The following is a 21,844-nucleotide window of genomic DNA, read 5'->3' on the forward strand; positions in this document are numbered from 1 at the left end:
TGTGTGTGTGTGTGTGTGTTTACAGTGATCTTAATTGTTGTTATCACTCATTCAGCACAGTAACCACCTCCGCCCCCATCTTCGCCTCCTTCTGCTATTAACAGGCGCTCCCTCCTTCCCTTTCTAACGGCCGGTTTCTATTTCTCCTCGTATTGTTTCATCCTCAGCCTGCAGCCTAAATAGCACCATTTCATCTTCTCTCTCGTTTTCTCTCGTCTCATTTTTCTCATTTTGTGTCTAATTTTTGTTGTTTTCTGTCATTTTTTAATATGGTGTCTCATTTTTGTCATTTTTTGTTTTGTTTTCTCATTTTATGTCTCATTTTTGTTGTTTTCTGTCATTTTTCTTATTTCGTGTCCCATTTTTGTTGTTTTCATGTCTCATTTTTGTCATTTTCTTGTCTCATTTTGTGTCTCATTTTTGTTGTTTTCTGTCTCATTTTCTTTCTCGTTTTTGTCATTTTCATGTATACTTTTTGCCATTTTCTGTCTCATTTTCTCTCATTTTGTCTCTTTTTTGTCATTTTCTGTCTCATTTTTCTCATTTCGTGCTTTGTTTTTGTCATTTTCTGTCTCATTTTTCTCATTTCGTCTTGTTTTCTCCGTCGTGCTTTCTTTTGCATTGGTTTTTCTCTCTCCATCTCATCGTGCTCCTCCTCGTCCGGCGTTTTCTCCAGCCAAAGCTAACTTTTATTACCGCGTGATTGGATTCAGAATCTGTTATGCAGTGTCGCCCGTGTGCAATCTCTGATCAGTTTCCATCTGCGCCTCCCTTCTCCCTGTGTGCTGCTTCTTCATTCCCTCTGATTTGATTTGATGTCCTCTGTGCTGGACGTTACAGACAAACACACTAACTTAATCTCTTGCTTCTTCTTGTTCTTCACCTTCCCTCCTCTACCTGCTGTCTCTTCCTTCCAGGCGCCCTCTCTTAGTGCGATATATATCTGCCTCCCCCCCCTCGGCAGGTTGCCATGGTCGCCATACCCACTCTCTCTCTCCTGTTGGTCCTGGCAGAGTGGGCGGGTCCGGTGGAAGCGTCCCCCCACCTCCTGCTCCGGCCGAGCCCTCGGGAGCGCGACGCCGGGGCCATGATGAACTTCAACATCGCCGTGATCCACGCCGGCGCTACGGTGCAGGCGGAGGCGGCGGTGGCGGGGCCCGGGGGGAGGGTGCTCTACCCCGGCTTCGGTCGGGTCTACGGCTCCCTGGGGGAGAGCGTGGTCACCCAGTGGGGTTCTGCTAACGTCATCTGGCTGCAGGTGAGGCTCCGCCCACCATCGTCCTCATTGTCCTCATGGTCAAGCTCATTTCACTGATTTCAGCCTCGTCAATCCTCCAACCAATCGAGGTGCATCATCACATACAAGTTAAAAACTTATAGAAGTAAAAATGAAACAAAAAAATAAAAATGAGACAGAAAACGACAAAAACGAGACAGAGAATGACAAAAATGAGACAGAAAATGACAAAACAAAACACGAAATGACAAAACGAGGAAACAACAAAAAACGAGAGACAAAACAACAAAAATGAGACAAAAATGACAAAACGAGACAGAAAACGACTAAAATGAGGCACAAAATGACACAAACAATCCAGAAAACAGCAGAAACGAGACAGAAAATGACAAAAATGAGACAGAAAATGACAAAAACGAGACAGAAAACAACAAAAACTAGACAGAAAATGACAAAAACAAGACAGAAAACAACAAAAACTAGACAGAAAATGACAAAAGAAAATCTTTACATTCTCTTCAGATAGTGCCATGCTGTGAATTGAATTCTAACTAAATAACGCTGTAAATGACCGTGAGCACCATCCTCCTTGTCTGACGGAGATCCTGAGATAAAGTGGTGGGTTATAAGAAAACAAAATACAGGAGATCCAGCTCTGAAACACGTCATGTTTAACTGATGGCGCTTCAAACTGCAGGAGGTCTTGTTTTGTTAAATCCACATTACCTTGACTCCTCTGTCCTCACCTCGACTCTCTGCTGGGACAAAAGGAATCGAGGAAGCTCAACTAGCTAAATGAGATGAGGGATTATTGGAGCTGCAGTGTTATCTGTACACGCTTAGTTGGACAGGATGTCTCATTTTGTTAAACACCTCTTTATCAACTCCTCTATTCTTGCATCGAAGCTTTGGGACTGATGCTACGTGACCAGAGGATCCGTCAAATCCTCGATTACCATTCGTTGTCTATTTGAAATGTCCCACATTGCATGCTGGTTGTGTTGTGGTACATTTCGAACTGCATTGCCCCAGAGAAAACAAGACAAGAAATGACAAAAATGAGACACAAAATGACAAAAACGAGACAAAATCACAAAAACGAGACAGAAAACGATGAAAACAAAACACAAAACAACAAAAACAAAACAGAAAATGAAAAAAACAAGAGATGAAACGACAAGACACAAAACTAGACCCAAAACGACAAAAACAAGACAGTAAACAACCAAAACAAGACACAAAAGACACAAAACAACAAAAACAAGACACAAAATGACAAAACTAGACCCAAAACGACAAAAACAAGACAGTAAACAACCAAAACAAGACGCAAAAGACACAAAACGACAAAAACAAGACACAAAATGACAAAACTAGACCCAAAACGACAAAAACAAGACAGTAAACAACCAAAACAAGACGCAAAAGACACAAAACGACAAAAACAAGACACAAAATGACAAAACTAGACCCAAAACGACAAAGACAAGATATAAAATGACAAAACTAGACATAAAACGACAAAACTAAACACTAAATGACAAAAACAAAAACCCAAATACCTCTTTGCTCGACCGTCCTATCCTTGCATCGAACCTAAGATGCTATGAGAGGAAAGGAGTTGAAGATGCAGAACTATCTGAATGAGATGAGGGCTTGTTGTGGCTGCAGCGCTGGTGTTTGTATCTGTGCACGTTAAACCCCCCAGCAGCTGCTCACACTCTCCCTGTGTGTCCCTCCAGGTGAATGACAGCAGTCCAAAGACGGTGCTGTCCCAGCTGTGTGAGCTGCTGGCGGCGCGGCCCCTGCAGGGTCTGGTCTACGAAGAGGAGCGGCCCCCCAGGACCGCCTGGGGCCCTCTGGCCCCCATGCTGGAGTTTGTCTCCGCGCAAACAGGACTGCCCATAGTGGCTGTAGGAGGGGGAGCGGGGCTGGGGAGGATGCCACAGGTAGGAGGAGGGAGGCTGGGACTGGGTGGGGGAGTGATGGTGGTGAGGAGGCGCTGTCTGCAGCTGTGTGTGTGTGTGTGTGTGTGTGTGTGAGTGAGTGTGTGTGGTGAGGAGTGAGGAGTGAGGAGGAAGAAGAGGAGGCCGCCGGAGCAGATCTGTTGCTGCAAACGTGATTCTAACTATAGGAAACACTGAAGTATTTTATTCTACTGTAACATAAAAAAATGACTTGCCAGATTTAAGATAGGGATCGATTGATTAGGCATTTTTAGGGCCGATATCGATGCCAAATATCGGTAATCAAGACAGACGGTTAACCAATATTGGACCCGATATACATGACATGTTGTATATTGTCATATATATGATATATTTTCTTCTGTACTCTCTTCTGTAATGTGAAAATACAGCTGCATTATTATGGATCAACTGATAAGAGTTTTCCAGGGCCGATACTGATGCAGAACTAGGATTTTTTAAACAGTAATTCTAACTATTGGAAACACTGATGTATATTATTCTACTGTAATTACATACTAGCTTTAGAATTAGGGATCGACTGATAAGGCTTTTTTTAAGACCGATATCGATGCCAATTATTGGTAATCATGAAAGAGGGGCAACCGAGATTGGACCCGATATACATGACATGTTATATTTTAATGCTGTACTCTGGAGCTGCATGATACTGCTGGAAACACTGACATATTTTGTTACAAAGATCAAATTTTCTGAGTTTTGATCATGATTATAAGTTGAAAGGTCAAAATGACAGGAATTATATTTATAGTTTTATTAAAAACGATCAGAAAAAGGGTCAAAATTTCAAGGATTTTATTCAAAATTGCAAGAATTATCAGAAAAAAGTCAAAATTCCAAGTTTTTAAAAAATTAAATTCTAAGAATACTCAGAATTATGAATTAAAAAACAAATATACAAAATCAAGAAAGTCTTCTCAACTGCAGGATTAGCAATAGACCGATCTGGGTTTTTCAGGGCTGATATCGATCAAGAAAGCTAATGTTAGCTAATGGTGTTGAAAGGCTAATGGATGATTAGAAAACCCTTGTGCAGTTATGTTAGCACATGGATAAAAGTGGGAGTTTTCATGGAAAAGATGGAATTGTCTGGATGACCCCAAACTTTTGAACAGTAGTGTAGGTGCTAGCTGTTAGCATAGCTTTAGCTGCTGTGAAAGTTGCAGATTTCCTGGTTTGTTTTCACGACTTGTTCCCCGTTCAGTTTTTGCAGGTTTTGCAGCAGACTCAGAGTAGTACATTGAATATATCAATACAGGAGGTCCTCGGTTTACAACGTCCTCGACTTACAGCGTTTCAACGTTATGTCAGAATTGGTTCCATGGAACTAGTTGACGAGCAGAGCGGATGAATACGTCGTCACGTGGTGCTATAAGACGGCTTTGTTTACATTCTATGGTTGTACGCCACCTTGGATTGTGCTACATTCACTAACTTTTTGCCCTTCATTACAGCTCCCAAGCGTCAATCAGACTCTTCTGATGGAGTTCCGACTTACGGCAAAAATCAGCTTTCATCAATCTGTGGGAACGGAACTCTGACAGAAGTCGAGGACCTCATGTAATCAATTAATTAAATAAACAATACAGATAATTGTGGAAAGAATGCCAGATACGGGCCTGATATCTGGTCTGTCTCCTTCTGTTTTAAAACTCTGCCTGCTGCTCCACTGGTTCACCACCCTGACTGGACGTCTGTCGTCCGTCTGTCGTCCGTCTGTCGTCCGTCTGTCGTCCGTCTGTCGTCCGTCTGTCGTCCGTCTGTCGTCCGTCTGTCGTCCGTCTGTCGTCCGTCTGTCGTGTTCTCGCTTGTTTGCAAACAGCGACTTCTCACATGTCAGTCCTCGTTAATAAAGTGGACGGTCGGAGTTTGGCCGTCTGTAGCTGCAGAATCTTCCACCGTTGCTTCTCACTTCCTGTTTTCCTGCAGCTCCGGGATGTTAGCTGGCGGTGGTGCTACGTAGCGGATTGTGTTTTAAAAGCCCCCTTTGGTGACTGTGTTAATTGGTATTGTTTCTTTCACATCGGGGATTCTCCGCCGTTTGGAGCTGTTCTCATTTGGTTTAGTTGTTTTTTTTCTCGCTTTGGATGGGATTCAGATTCTTTGTGCTGCTTGATTGAAACGGTAAAACAAATTAATCGCCTCTTGTGGCGGCAAAAACTGCTGCTGACAGCAAAACAAGTCGTAGCGTCACGTGTTGGAGCTGCTTTACATCCCAACATGGATGCTCAGGCAGTAGAACGGTCCTAACTAGAGCTGCTGTTGATTTGTTGTTTGGTTAATCTATCGGTTTGGAAAATTGTGAAAATAATTTTTAAAAAGCTTATGGTGTTACACTGGCAAAGGCATCCAACATAGTGTTTTTCTTCGGATGACATCAGGATCTTTGCCCTCATTTTGCTTTTTTCTTTACATTTTAGACAGTTTTAAAGTAATTTTGGATTAGTTTCAAGACATTTTTAGACAGTTTCAAACTAAATTTGGATTAGTTTCAAGGCATTTTTAAACAGCATTCGGACTGTTCAGTACAGGGGCATCCAACATGAGGCCCGTGGGCCAAAAGCGGTCCTCCAGAGGGTCCAATCCGGTCCTCAAAGTGTAAAAATTCCAGAGAAGACATAAACTGCAGATTATAAATTAGTAAAACTATAAATTTAAAATAATTTCTAGACCATGAAAAGTTGATTTGATCATAAAGTAAAATACTAGATTGTTCATTGTTCTTTTGTCGTTTTCTGTGTTGTTTTCGTAATATTTTGCCTTGTTTTTGTTATTTTTTGTCTTATTTTTGTCATTTTGTGTTGTGATTTATTCATTGTTTTGTGTATCATTTTTGTGGTTTTGTAATTTTTTTCTCACTTGTGTCATTTTGTGGAACTTATTTGTCTCATTTTTGTCGTTTGTCAGTTTTTTTGTTGCTTTGTAAGTTTTTTGTCTCATTTTTTCTTTTGTTTCGTGTCATTTGTCTAATTTTTTTGTCATTTTGTTTCTCGCTTTTGTCATTTTGTATCTCATTTTTGTCATATTTTGTCTTGTTTTTGTTGTTGTTTTTCTGGCTTTTGTCATTTTGATTAAAAAGTAAAATACTTTTTAGATATCTGTGACTAAATGTGTTCCTTTGTAGACACTCTCTGATCTGGAAGTTGTAATGTGGAAATGATAAACTGAGGCTGAATGTTGATGAAATTTCACTTATTTTTCATTTTTCATAAATTTCAGGTTGTTCATGATGTTTAGTAAAGAGATAATTCCTTAAATGTGAACATTTTTGCACTAAAACAAAGGAACCATGAGGAGTTGTGGTTATTTATAGGTTATTGTGCTGTGATTTTACTGGTCCGATCCACTGCAGATCAAACTGGACTGAATGTGGAACCTGAACTAAGATGAGTTTGAAGCTGGAGAACCTGGAGAAAACCCAGTAGGGAGAATATGCAAACTCCATGCAGAAAGATCCAAGGAAGGCCATAGATCTTCTAGCTGCAAAGTGACGGTGCTAACCACCAAATCAGTGTGCAGCCCAGTAAATGGTACAGATGTGCACAGCTGTATCTGCAGCAGCCTGTTGGGAGGCTCCAGACCGACTCTTTTAGTGCACCAGGCAGCAGGATGAGGTGTTTCCCAGTGTGTTGGTATCGTGCAGCTCCACTGTACTCTGAAGCGTCGTGGACTAGCGGGACACAAAGGCAGAGCTGCTCGTATTGTCGTAACAACTCGCCGTGTCACAATGTCGCGCATCCTCCGTGTGAAGAGAAGCTTTGGGAGGCGCTGGTGGGATGGAGGGGGATCTGAAGGTCAGGGTCACTGATCTGCAGAAACTCGGCGCTGTTTGATCTGTAAATGGCAGCGACTGGGGCCGAGGCCGGGCCTGTGATGTTCCTGGGAGGGAGGCAGTGAGCAGACATGGGTATGAGAGTGAGTAAGTGTGTGTGTCCGCTGCACATCTGTGTGTGACGTGGTTGTGTGTGCATCGCAGCGAGCCGGCACCACATTTCATCACCTAACGCAGAAGAAAGCAACAAAAAGCGTCGCATCCACAAACAAGGATTTTAACCCACTGAGGAACTGACAGAAAAAGACAAAAACAAAACAGAAAAAGACAAAAACAAGACACAAAATGACAACAACAAGACACAAAATGACAAAAACAAGATAGAAAAGGACAAAAACAAGACACAAAATGAAAAACAAGACACAAAATGACAAAAACTAAACAGAAAACCTCAAAAACGAGACACATTGACAACAAGAAGACCCAAAACGACAAAAATGAGACCCAAAACGCCAAAAAACGAAAAACAAAATGACCAAAACAAGACACAAGAAGTCAAAAACAAGACCCAAAACTACAAAAATGAGACACAAAACTACAAAAACGAGACATAAAATGACTGGTAGCGCTTTGCTGAACTCGTCCTTTAGGAACTCTGTCTTGTTTTTGTCCTTTAGGAGCTCTCCCTCCTGGAGAACCTGTTGCAGCCCTGCGGTGGCGCTAACACTGCAGCACGTCGACGCTGTTTGTTGTTTCTTCAGCTGCAGTTTGGACTCTTGAGGAGGCATTTTTTGCATTTTTTTAAACCACATCTGCTGCTCTCTCTCCCCCCTCCTCACCCCCAAATCAGGAATCAGGTTCCATCTTTCTCCAGTTCAGCTCCTCCACGGCGCTGCAGCTGGAGGTCATCTTCGAGGTGCTGGAGGAGTACGACTGGACCGCCTTCTCCGTGGTGTCCACCCGTCACCACGGCTACCAGGACTTCCTGTCGGTGGTGGAGGGCCTGACGGACGGCTCGTTCATCGGCTGGGAGAAGAAGAGCGTGGTGATCCTGAACGTGACCGACGACCCCGGCGGGGCTCGAACCCGCCGCCTGCTGAAGGAGAACGAGGCGCAGGTGAGACAGGGGGGAGGGAGGGGGGAGGAGAGGGGGAGGAAAGTGGGAGGAAGTGCCGCCCCCGGTCCTCGCAGGCGGCTCCCAGGGTTTTTCCTTCCTTCTTCTTCGACTCTCCCTCTGTCCCTCCACGTCTCTCTCTCCCCTCTCTCCTCTATCCCTCTGTTCTTCTCTCCCTCCATCTGCTGAGGCTTCCAGAGGGCCACGGTACAACCAAAACCACGATTCAGCCTCGTCCGAGGTAGAGGGTAGTCAAGGAAAGGTTCCTCCTTAGGGTTGTGTCAGGATGCAGCTAGATGATGTCCAGTGTGAAGGCTAGACGGTGTCATAGGTCCTCATACTGAAGACAAAGAAACACTGTGGAGAAATCAAAAACTGTCCAAAATGACTTGATATCTGACTAAATTGAGCCAAAAAACATCAAATGTGTCTTGTAAGTTGTCAAAAATGTCTCAAAATGTTTCGCAAAATGAGTTAAACTTCATTGTCCCAAATGACATGAAACTGACCAAAAATTAGACTTAAAATATCCAAAATAATACAACGTGCCCTGTCCAACTGTGCAAAAAGTGTCCAAAATGCCTAAAAATGTTCAAAATTACGTGAAACATGCCTAAAATTTTTAAAAAACTATCAAAAATAACTATCCAGAGTTCCTAAAAAATGATCCAAAAGGACTCACACTTGTCAACAATGTCATGAAAACTATCCAGAAATGTCTCACAGTGGATCCAAAGTAACTCTAAATTTGTCAAAAATGACTTGAAGCATGTCTAAAATTTGGTAAAACTGTTTGAAATGTCTTGAGACTGGTGCAAAATAAGTCAAAAACTGTCCAAAAGGACTTAATAAGTGTCCAAAATGCCTAAAAACTGGCCAAAAGGACAAAAATCTATCCAAAATGGCTTGACGTGCCTAAATTGAGTGAAATAGCATCTAATATGTCTTGAAACCGCTCCATAATGTCTGAAAATGCTTCCCAAAATGAGTTAAAAACCGTCCAAAAGCTTTAAACGTGTCCACAATGCCTAAAATTGTTCAGAATTACTTGAAACATGCCTAAAATTAAAAACAAGGATCTAGGGTCCCTAAAAATGAACTAAAAGGACTCACACTTATCGAAAATGTCTTGAAAACTGTCCAAAAATGTCTCACAGTGGGTCCAAAGTGACTGAAACTTGTCCAAAAATTACTTGAAGCACGTCCAAAATTTGGCAAAATTGTTTGAAATGTCTTGAAACTGGTTCAAAATAAATCAAAAAGTGTCCTAAAGGACGTAAAAAGTGTCCAAAATGACTTGACATCATATTATATATGATATACATTCTCTATATTTTGTATATAAGTGGTTTAAGGGATGTTTCTTCTGGAATTCTTGAACCCAGTTGTTTAGTTTGGTGGCAGGAAACTAATAAAATAACTGTTTTCAATTTCCACTTATCTGCAGATTATTTTCCAATTAATTCATTTAACTTTTATCAGCAAAACATCAGAAAACAGTGAGATTTAATTTCTTAAATCCCAGGTTTGCATGTTGTTCTGTCTCACCAAGAAGCAAAAACATTCAATGTATTCCAGCTTTTCAAGTGCAATAACAGAATAAAAGGTTCATTTTATGTTTTTAGAATCAGTATGACTCTGTAGGACTGATTTATGATTTCAGATTAAAGGAGATTTAACTCAGTTTAATGTTAAAAAAAATCACATAAAGCTGAAATACTGTGCATGAAAGTGGAATATTGAATTATAAAGTCTAAAATTACACATGAAATTCAAATAATGCAATGAAACTGGAACAAATTTTGTACAAACTATTAGATATATGTGGTTTTTATGGGATGTTTCATCTCATATTTTCTGTTTGTGAACATATTTAAGATTCTGTTTTGAAGGAGATACAGATCAGTTTTTGTTGTTTTCTGCCTTTTTTGTTGTTTTTTTGTTGTTTTGTGTCTTGTTTTTACTAATATGTGATTTTAATTAATTGTTTGGATATTACAGTTAATTCTATGATACGTGTGGAAGCTGTGGGAATTTTTTGATTGTTTTTTTTTGATGCGCATTTTGTACGAATCGACCAGAACCTACAGAATGTAGCTCAGTTTAGTGTCATGATGGAATCTCTGTCTTTATTGAATGTTAATTAGAATTAATCGTCTGGATCTTAGAGTCAGATCTGAGCAGATATATTAGCGTTGACCAGGAAGAATCGTGGTTTTGGTTTGTACTTCTGATGTTTCCTTCCTTCTCGCTGTTCGCCTACTGTCCTTCCATCCTCTCACTCTGAACTTGCCTCCCTCATTTTTCATGGTTTCTCCCAATCAGACCTCCCTCAAACCTCGTCTCTGACCCCCGCCGTTCCTCCCCCGTTAGCTTGTTTCGCTAATGTCCGTGTTCCCGCTTCTCCCTCCCCTCCCTCCCTCCCTACCTCCCCTCCTCCCCCGTTCTGCCTTTTCTTTGCCTGGAGACAAGCTCACCCTCCTCTGCTGCTTTTTCACCTCCATCTTTCACTGCCGCACTCCGTCCGTCTGTCCGTCTGTCCGTCTGTCCGTCCTGCTGCATGTCCACCATTGGGTCTCAATGTCATGGCTAACATCCCCCTGCAGCCATGTGTGAGGCGTGTGCACGTGAACGCTGCTTTTCTAACCCCCCTGCTTCTTTTCCTTCCTGCAGGGCTGATAAATAATAACTCTGACGCTGTTTTTCTCTTTCTAAAGTCTTCTCGGCCCGACACAGGTCTCCGGGTCGACCTCACCGTCCGGCTTCTGTCCCGTTTCCTCCCTCTCTGTCTCCGTCTCACATCTTCAGATACTATGTCTGTTTCATTCTAGAACTGGAGGACATTTGGGCTTCAAAATGCTTGAAAAATAAACCTGCTCTTTTCCAGGTTTCTGCTCCATACTGATCAGTAATAGGTAATAAACTATCAAAGGCCTGATTGGCTCAGCTTATACGTCAGTGGTACTGGTAATGATGTTGACGACAAAAACGAGACACAAGATGACAAAAACAAGACAGAAAAGTCGAAAACAAGACAAGATGACAAAAATGAGACACAAAATAACAAAAACAAGACACAAAATTACAAAAATCAAACAGAAAATGACAAAAACAAGACAAAATGACAAAAACGAGACGTAAAGGACAAAACAAAATGACAGAAACAAAACAGAAAATGACAAAACGAGACATAAAACGACAGAAAAGAGGCACAAAATGATAAAAATTAGACACAAAACAACAGAAGCGAGACAGAAAACGACAAAAACCAGAATCTACAAAAACAAGACACAAAACGACAGAAACGAAACAAAAGGACAAAAACGAAACACAAAACGACAGAAACATTATCAACAGGTTCTGCTTACACGTTGTGAGAAACGTTCCATGTACAATAATTATTTAAAATATTATGTTGATTTAAAAAATGTTCCCACAATTACAGAAACCAAATAAAAAGGAGATTTAAATTTAATTTCCATCCATCCATTGTCTTCCGCTTATCCTGGGTCAGGTTGTAGAGGCAGCTGCACCTTGAGATCCATGAAGACCACGACCAGGACCAGAGACAAGGGACAGCCCTGGAGGAGTCCAACACCCACTGGAAACAAGTCTGACTATGTGCTGAGTATGTGGACACAGCTCTCACTTTGGTTGTACAGGGACCGAATGGCTCGTATCAGAGACCCTGGTACCCCATACTCCCTCAGTATCCCATACTCCCTCAGTACCTGATACTTCCTCAGTACCCCATACTCCCTCAGTACCTCATACTCCCTCAGTACCCCATACTCCCTCAGTACCCCATACTCCCTCAGTACCTCATACTCCCTCAGTACCTCATACTTCCTCAGTACCCCATACTCCCTCAGTACCCCATACTCCCTCAGTATCCCATACTCCCTCAGTACCTCATACTCCCTCAGTACCCCATACTCCCTCAGTACCCCATACTCCCTCAGTACCTCATACTCCCTCAGTACCCCATACTCCCTCAGTACCCCATACTCCCTCAGTACCCCATACTCCCTCAGTATCCCATACTCCCTCAGTACCTGATACTTCCTCAGTACCCCATACTCCCTCAGTACCCCATACTCCCTCAGTACCTCATACTCCCTCAGTACCCCATACTCCCTCAGTATCCCATACTCCCTCACTACCTCATACTCCCTCAGTACCCCATACGCCCTCAGTACCCCATACTCCCTCAGTATCCCATACTCCCTCAGTACCCCATACTCCCTCAGTACCCCATACTCCCTCAGTACCTGATACTCCCTCAGTACCCCATACTCCCTCAGTACCCCATACTCCCTCAGTACCTGATACTTCCTCAGTACCCCATACTCCCTCAGTACCCCATACTCCCTCAGTACCTGATACTCCCTCAGTACCCCATACTCCCTCAGTACCCCATACTCCCTCAGTACCTGATACTCCCTCAGTACCCCATACTCCCTCAGTACCTGATTTTCCCTCAGTACCCCATACTCCCTCAGTACCTGATTTTCCCTCAGTACCCCATACTCCAACAAGCGGTGCTCAGCCGGGGGTTCCTGAGTTTCCCCACACCCACCCAGAGCCTCTCACCCTGGGCAATTCCGGAAAAGGAGAGAGTCCAGCTCCTCTCCAGGATTCTGGTTCTGGAACCTTTGCTGTGCGTGGAGGTGAGCCCAACTATATCTAGCCGGTATCGCTCTACCTCCTGCACCAGCTCATGTTCGTTCCACGTCCCCAGATCTAGGCTACGCCACCAGGGGGTGGTGCGTCTAGACGTCCACTCAGGCAGCAGGCAGAAGCTGGCAGGCGTTTTCTTTGCTGTCATCAGGGTTTCTGAATCACTCTTTGTCTGGTCCCTCCCTCAGGACCAATTTGCCCTGGGAGACCCTACCAGGGGCTGTTGCCCTGGACAACATAGATCACAGGGACAATCAAACCCCTCCACCGCGATAAGGTGGCGATTCATCGGGGGGTAAATTTCATTTGAACTGTTTTATTAGAGATTCGGTTTGGTTATCGGTGGGTGGAACAAGAGAAAAATGTCATTTTAGGGGAACTTCAGACTTATTTGGTATTTTCAAAATATTTTCAAACATTCTTTTCTCCTAGTTTTTATAGATTTGGTCTCAGGGCAAGAACATTTACACACCAACTGCATGTTTTAGGATTCTGGATTATTTGGAATTTAAAATGTCCTCCAGGTCTGGACTGATTCTCTCCCCCGTCCTCCCCTGTCTGTCACCCCCTGCCTCCCCCTTTCCTCTCATTCCCTGCCTAATTCACTGGAGCTTTATTGGCATCCAGGCTGGGTTGTTTTGCCAAGCCATTACAGTTCAGAATTCAATGAAGTCGCAGTTCTCTGAATGTGCCTCCAGTCTGTTACCCCTCCACCTCCTATTGCATCAAACACTCGTCCTTCACTTCCCCTTTGTCCCTCTTTTTTCCACCTCTTTCTTCCTCTTCTTCATCCCTCCTCACCTGAGTATTTGCAGCAGAGAGCTCATCCGATGTCGCTGCTGCCTTAATGTTATTTTTTCCTCCCTCTCTCTCTCTCTCTCTCTTCAATCATCCCACCTCTTCTCTCACAAATATCTCTTATCTCTCCAGGCCCTGATTCCACCAAAATATGTCACCCTCTCCTTTCCCCCTCTCCTCCTCCTCCTCTTCCTCCTCCTGACAAAATGAGACACAAAACGACAAAAGCAACACATAAAAGACAAAAACAAGACACAAAACGACAGAAACGAAAGAGAAACCAACAAAACAAGACATAAAATAATAAAAGTGAGACATAAAACAACAGAAATGAGACACAAAATGACAAAAATGAGACAGAAAACAACAAAAACTAAACAGAAAAAGACAAAAACGAGACACAAAATGACAAAAACAAGACATGAAATGACAAAAACGAGACACAAAAGAAAAAAACGAGACAGAAAAGACAGAAACGAGACTGTTGTCTTCTTTTAATAGCGCGTCTCAGTTTAACCTTCCGTCCTGTCGTCGTTCCGTCAGGTGTGTTTGGTCTCCAGCCTTCCTCTCCAGATTCCTCCTCCTTCCATCCTCAGTCCTTCCAGAACTGGAGGACATTTTACATCAAATTTCAAATAATCCAAAATCCTAAATAATTATGATACATGGAACATGTCCCACAACATGTTAGCATAACCTGGTGATGACGTTTTTGTCATTTTGTGTCTTGGTTTTGTCATTTTGTGTCTTTTTTTATCATTTTGTCTCGTTTTTGTCAATTTGTGTCTTAGTTTTGTCATTTTGTGCCTTGTTTTTGATTTTCTGCCTTGTTTTCGTCATTTTTCGTCTTGTTTTTATTATTTTATGTCTTGTTTTTGCCGTTTTCTGTCTCATTTTTTCGTTTTGTCTCATTTCTGTCATTTTGTGTCTTGTTTTTATCATTTTGTGTCTCATTTTTGTCATTTGTGCCTTGTTTTTACCATTTGAACATGTTGAATCCCAAACATCCTCCAGTTGTGGACTCACACAACTTCCTGGTCTTGTACTTTTTATCCTTGCTGACCGTTTCATCGGCTTCGTTCGGCGCTGACCTGCTGCTCCGTCTCTCCTCTCTGGAAGTCTGACTTCCATGCAGCTTTATCTCATCGGCTTCCTGCTATCTGTCCTCTTCTCTCTCGTCGATTCTCTCCCCTCCGTCCTCTCTGCCTCCCCCTGTCCTCTCCCCCGTCTCCCCTCCTTATCTCACAGGTGTGTGTGTGTGTGTGTGTGTGTGTGTGTGTGTGTGTGTGTGTGTGTGTGTGTGTGTGTGTGTGTGTGTGTGTGTGTGTGTGTGTGTATGTGTGTGTGTGTGTGTGTGTCCTCCCTCCCTGCCTCCCTGCCTCCCTGCCTACAGGTGCGTCTGCTGTACTGCTCCCAGGAGGAGGCTGAGCTGGTGTTCCGGGCCGCCTGGGCCGCCGGTCAGGCCGGAGCGTCCCACATGTGGTTCGCCGTGGGCCCGGCGCTGTCGGGTCTGGGCATGGAGAGCCTGCCCCGGGCCCTGTTCGCCGTCAGGCCCCAGGGCTGGAGGGACGAGCCCCGCCGGAGGATCGCCAGGGGGGTGTCGGTGCTGACCCACGGGGCCGTGGCCATGAGGAAGGAGTACGGGACCACCGGGGGGCCCAACTTCGTCACCAACTGCATGACGGACGCCAACCAGACCCAGAGGCTGAGAGGGAGGATGAGGTGAGAAAAATACACTCAGAAGACAGACTCCGTTTTCTGTCTCATTTCTGTCATTGAAGCTAATTGAAGGTTTTAGGAATCCGTTGTTAGTATTAGTGTTATTGTTATTGTTAATATATTGTTAATTATACTTTTTTGTTTTATTCTATTTTATTTCTATTGATTTTTTTCTACATTTGAGTTTATATATAATAATAATAATAATAATAATAATAATAATAATAATAATAATAATAATAACAATTATTATTATTATTATTATTATTATTATTATTATTATTATTATTATTATTATTATTATTATTATTATCGTCAATAATATTTTTTGGTTTTATTTTATTTAGTTTTTATTGCTCTTTATTGGGTCTTGCAGGGTAAAAATGCTCCTGCAACCTTTTTAAAGAGTCCCCAGAAAGAACTATCCAGAAAATTGTTCTTTTTTTTTTGTTTGTTTGTTTGCTAAAATAGTTTAAAGCTTTATTTATGTGGCCTAAAAGAAGCAGTTTTGATGTTCTTTGAAGCACATATATGCAGAAATGTTTGTGGCTTAAATATTTCTGCTGGAAGTGTTTCTAGATTTTCGGTTTCAGGGTTTTATGTTCCACCTCCCTGAGACTAGTTTTGTGTTTAAAGGAACCTGCACATAATAATTTGGTTGAAAAAGCTTGAGGAACTGTTTAAAAGAGGCTCAACAGAGAAAACTGCAGGTTGTTTGAAATGCTGTTGGTGTTCTTTGATGCAGAAATGCTTCTTGTTTTATGGAACTAAAAATATTTCTACCTATAAGCATATTTCTGGTTCCAGTTAGTGGTTGTGGATCAGTGTTTTCGAAGAGCGGTTGTGGTTGTGGTTCTGGTTGTGGTTCTAGTTCTGGTTGTAGTTGTGGTTGAGGTTCTGTTTGTGGTCCTGGTTCTGGTTGTGGTTCTGGTTGTCGTTGTGGTTCTGGTTGTGGTCCTGGTTCTGGTTGTGATTCTAGTTCTGGTTGTGGTTCTGGTTGTCATCCTGCTTCTGGTTGTGGTTGTGGTTCTGGTTCTAGTTCTGGTTGTGGTTGTGATTCTAGTTCTGGTTGTGGTTCTGGTTGTCATCCTGCTTCTGGTTGTGGTCCTGGTTCTGGTTCTGGTTCTGGTTGTCGTTGTGGTTGTGGTTCTGGTTGTGGTCCTGGTTCTGGTTGTGATTCTAGTTCTGGTTGTGGTTCTGGTTGTCATCCTGCTTCTGGTTGTGGTTGTGGTTCTGGTTCTAGTTCTGGTTGTGGTTGTGGTTCTAGTTCTGGTTGTGGTTCTGGTTGTCATCCTGCTTCTGGTTGTGGTTGTGGTTGTGGTTCTAGTTCTGGTTGTGGTTGTGGTTCTAGTTGTGGTTGTGGTTCTGGTTGTCATCCTGCTTCTGGTTGTGGTTGTGGTTGTGGTTCTAGTTCTGGTTGTGGTTGTGGTTCTAGTTGTGGTTGTGGTTCTGGTTGTCATCCTGCTTCTGGTTGTGGTTGTGGTTGTGGTTCTAGTTGTGGTTGTGGTTCTAGTTGTGGTTGTGGTTGTGGTTCTAGTTCTGGTTGTGGTTCTGGTTGTCATCCTGCTTCTGGTTGTGGTTGTGGTTGTGGTTCTAGTTCTGGTTGTGGTTGTGGTTCTAGTTGTGGTTGTGGTTCTGGTCCAGGTCCAGGTCCAGGTCCAGGTCCAGGATCAGCTGGAGGACGTCGGGGAGCATCCTGGCTATCGTCCATGCAGAATAGATGTTGCTGCTGCTGTAGTTGTGAGTTGAAAGCAGCCGTGTCTCATGAATATTAATGAGCTGCTGTAATGTATTCCTGGTCGGCAGCACAAACACTCCAACAGGTAGCTTCACCTTATTCTTCCTCACGCTCTCCTCTTCCAGGCTCCGGTCACTGACGTGTAATTAATTAGTTTACTGGCAGTAATTTTAGTAAATGATGCTCAGCACAAACAGCGTGGCAATTATCAGAACGTGATGAATGGATTCTTCTGTCTGTGTGCAGAAACAACGTCCAGGAGATGTTTTCATTTGCATCTTTCTGCTGCCTGCCGTTCATCGGCTGCAACTGCAGCAGAAAGGAAGCAGCGTTCAGGTTGTGTGTGTGAAGGCAGCAGGATGACGAGGAGACAGTTAGAAGGTCTGGTCCCGTCTGATTGTTGTTTGACTTCAAAGCGGCTGTGGATCCGCCGTCTGCAGGTCTGATGAGCAGATTCACTGCAGAGCTGCTGCTGGTTTCAGCTGGAAACAGAACGAAGCAGACGTTCTGCTGCATCACAGGCAGAACTCACACTCACGTTTCTGCCTTTCTGCCCTCCTCACATCCTCAGAGCACACCGCTAATTAACCCGCTAATCAATCAATCTATCAATCAAAGTTTATCTGTAGCCTTCTTTCCAGCAGCCCAAAGAGTGACCAAAGTGCTTCACAGTGAAAAACAAGAGAATAAATCAAAACAGAGACAGCAGTGAAATATTAATGAAATGATAAAAAGAAACAACAATAATATATTTATAATACATTTATTTTATTATTATTTCTTATTTTATTTTTATTTTTTTATTTATATATATATATATATATATATATATATATATATATATATATATATATATATATATATATATATATATATATATATATATATATATATATATATATATATATATATATATATATATATATATACAGTTTTTTATATATATATACAGTTATATTCAATTCAAAGAGGGATGGAGGGGGACACAAGGACCATAAAACACACAGTTTGATACATGCATGATAAGACAGATGATACATGCAAAGTACAACTAACATGGAAACTGATTATAGTTTACTGCTATGGTGTACAGCTCTGGCATTAAATATACTACATATATAGCTGGTGGTAAATTCAAAAATATGTAGACGAGCAAATCAAGTATAGTGAGGGTGATGCAGAGTAGATTGATGGAAATGGGCAGCTGGAAGCAGTGGGCTGGAGGAAGGTCAGCAGCAGCAGCATCCCACAGATGGAGATTAGGCCAGTTGGTGGGAGAACCACCACAGATCTGAAGCCCAACAACGTTAAAAACCTGATCATGTCCTCATCATGTCCTCATCATATCCTCGTGTCTCTGCAGGTACTTCAGCAACATCACGCTGGGCGGCAGAGATTACTCCTTCAACATGGACGGATACCTGGCCAACCCCTTCCTGGACGTCATCTCCTGGACCCCTGGACGAGGATGGGAGGATGTAAGCACCTGATACTCCTTCACCTCTGGTCATGCTCTCACACAGCCTCATGCCATTTAGGAGTCATTTAGTTTCTAGTTTTACTGCAGATTTCCTCAAGAGTTCTCCAGTTTTTACACATTATTAGTGGGTAAGGTCACTTATTCAGTTATTCGAAGTTCCTGGAGATCTCCAGGTATCTCTGGTCCTCTGGGAATCAGGACTAGGAATGAAAAACATGCTACACTTGATAGCATTTAATTCTAAATGTAGAAATTCCTGTAACTTAGTTTCAGGATTTAGTCTTCTGATGGTTTTTACTATTTCTGTTGATGAATGTCCTCCTGAATTTGCATCCAAAATGTGCTTTTATTTACAATTTCCAACATAACTTCCATAATTGTGGAGAAAAGATGCAGCGAAAACAAGAAAAAAATCACATAAAAGATGACCTCAAATCACTGAGATGCTGATTTGTACGGGACTACGCTCTGTGTTTGGTGAAATGTGGTCGCTAATTTGAATTTCTGCTTTCCATATTGCAGACTTGGCAGATTTACACAGGATTAAGGTCACTTCTTCAGTTATTCCAAGTTAGTGGAGATCCCCAGGTATCTCTGGTCCTCTGGGAATCAGGCTTTAGAGGAGAAAAGGACTTAAAAAAACGGGAAATTCCTGTAATTTAGTTTTAGAATTTGCTCTTCTGGTAGATTTTACTGTTTCTGTTGACGAGTTTCCTCCTGAATTTGCTTTCAAATGTTCTTTTCTTTACAATTTACGATGTAGCTTCCGTAATTCTGGAGAAAAGGTGCAGAGAAATTGGCTGAAAAATAGGATATACTTTGTTGTGATTACCTGTAAGTGTCTAAATTCCCGAAATGCTGTGATTTAGGTTTTGCTGTTTCTGTGGATAGATCTCCTCCTGAGTTTGGATCCAAAATGTTTGAAAATAACAGAATTTCCAGCATAGCCTTCATAATTCTGGAGAAAGATGCCATTAAAACAAGAAAATGTTGCAAAAACTAATAAAAAATGACCTGAAATCACTGAGATGCTGACTAGCACAGGACTCATATGATCAGAGTAGCTCCATGTTTGATGAAATATGTTCACTAATTTGAATTTCTACTTTCCATATTGCAGACTTGGCAGATTTACACAGGATTAACCCTGTAGAACCCACTGTAGCACAAATACCACATCAGTTTTAATATATATATATATATATATATATATATATATATATATATATATATATATATTTGTTTGATTAGTGTTACGTTTTTCTTCATTTATTATTATTTAGATTTGTTTTATTTTATTTTTTGGGTTTATATATATATATATATATATGTGTGTGTGTGTGTGTTTGTTTTGTTTATTTATTTTCTTTGCTCATTTTCTTCCATATTTGGGTTTATTTATTTATTTATTTTAGTTGATATTATTATTATTATTATTATTATTATTATTATTATTATTATTATTATTATTATTATTATTATTATTATTATTATTATTATTATTATTATTATTATTATTATTATTATTGTTATTGTTGTTGTTGTTGTTCTTCTTCTTATTGTTTATATAAACACACACACACACACACACACACACACACACACACACACACACACACACACACACACACACACACACCAAATGTATATCTTTCTTTTGCTTATGTTTTTTAATTTTTTTGCTCATTTTTTTCTATATGTGGGTCTTCCAGGATTAAGGTCATTTATTCAGTTCTTCTAAGTTCTTGTAGATCTCCAGGTCTCTCTGATCTTGCAGGAATCAGGGTTTAGAGGAGAAACGGACTGAAAACAGGCTGAATGTCGGCGTTCTGGAACTGAGTGGCTGTAATTTGCTTCTCTGTGAATCTGGAGGAACTAAAGCCTCCAGCTCCTGAACCCGGAGCAGCTTTTCTGCTTGTTGGAGCAGCGTGTTGGTCTGAAGGCTGCAGGATGGAAATAAAAGCAGAAACCTGACAGGAGATGAACGGGTCACGGGTTCCTGTTCATGGAAAGTTCAGGTTTTTCTGCCCGAGGCGGAGGATCTGCAGCTCCACTGACTCTTGGTTGTTCCTCCTAAAGGTGCTGCAGCTGCTTCTGAACCTCTAAAACCTGATAATTCATTTCAATCACTCATTAAACTAAAATTAACAACAAGTTTCCTGCTTTTAAAAAGAGATTTGCTGTTTTCTTTGGTTTTATGAGTAACAGGTTGACAATGGTAGAAATGATGAGGATATCTACATGAACGCTGCAAAAACAAATCTGTAAAAAACACAAACAGACACAAAAACAATTGAAAAACTGGTAAAATAACAGCAAATATCTGAAAATTAATGGCATTTTTCTGTTCTAAATACAGTAAAAAATGCTGTAAGTTTACAGTCAAACACTGTAAAACAACAAATTAATATTTGTAAAAATATATGTCTTTCTGATTATTTAAAAACAGGGAAGGTCTGTAAAATAACACTTTAAAAATTATTTTAAAAAAATCTCCTTAATATAAAAACATTTTCCTGCAAGTAGCTGCAAATATATGGAAAATAATTATGTTTTTTTCAGATTTAAATACAGTTAAAATTTTATTTCCACACATTGCAAAATAAACAAAAAAGAAAAACAAAACAAAACTTAAAAAAGAAGTGCAGATTTTATTGTGGACATTAACAGTCAACATGTAAATTAATATTTTTTTCCTGTGAGTTTACAAAATATTATCTGTAATAAAACAGGGAAAATCTGGTGAAATAACATTTTTAAAAATATTTTTAAAAATTATCCTTAATATACAGAATTTTTCTTTCACATAATGGTAAATATCTGTTTCAAAAGCGATATTTTGCTAATTTAAATACAGTAAAAACTGTAATTTTATGAATCTAATTTTATAAATTGGTATTTGTAAAAATACAAATTTTATTGTGGACTTTATTTGCAGTTTTGGTCTCTTTTTTCAGTCAACATAAATTAATATTTTTTCTGTGATTTTTCTACATATTTTCTGTAATAAAACAGTGGAAATTTGCAAAATAACACTTAAATTTTTTTAAAATTCTCCTTAATAAAAAGAATTTTTCCTGCAAGTAATTGCAAATATGTACTTACTTTAGATACTTTAGATGTTTTTAGGATTTTTTTGGAAGACTTTTATTCATTTTTTGAAAATATTTACTATTTTTATTATTTTAAATAAAATTTTATTTCTCTCCAAATTTGGGGATTTTTTAAAATAAAATTTTTAAGGGAAACTTTTAAAGAATTTTCTTCCTGATGATTTTGCAAATTTTTTAAATAAATTTGGGGATTTTTTTTGCTGAA

The 21,844-nt window shown here is 40.7% G+C and overlaps 1 protein-coding gene across 2 annotated transcripts in view; it reads left to right on the plus strand.

Moving 5' to 3' along the window:
• Nucleotides 1–21,844, plus strand: part of LOC111586249 (glutamate receptor ionotropic, NMDA 2D) — a 94,551-nt gene that overhangs the window by 28,692 nt on the left and 44,015 nt on the right. Inside the window, exons 2-6 of one of the 2 annotated variants that reach the window (XM_055013571.1) lie at nt 918–1,258; nt 2,980–3,186; nt 7,848–8,114; nt 14,983–15,311; nt 18,410–18,524. In XM_055013571.1, coding sequence (XP_054869546.1) covers nt 971–1,258; nt 2,980–3,186; nt 7,848–8,114; nt 14,983–15,311; nt 18,410–18,524 — 1,206 coding nt within the window. In that variant the 5' untranslated portion in view covers nt 918–970. Of the gene's footprint in view, nt 1–917; nt 1,259–2,979; nt 3,187–7,847; nt 8,115–11,632; nt 11,740–14,982; nt 15,312–18,409; nt 18,525–21,844 lie in introns of those variants that run through there. The other variant, XM_055013572.1, reaches the window with a different exon arrangement.

The sequence above is a fragment of the Amphiprion ocellaris genome, chromosome 9, assembly GCF_022539595.1.
Source record: "Amphiprion ocellaris isolate individual 3 ecotype Okinawa chromosome 9, ASM2253959v1, whole genome shotgun sequence".
NCBI lineage: Eukaryota > Metazoa > Chordata > Actinopteri > Pomacentridae > Amphiprion > Amphiprion ocellaris.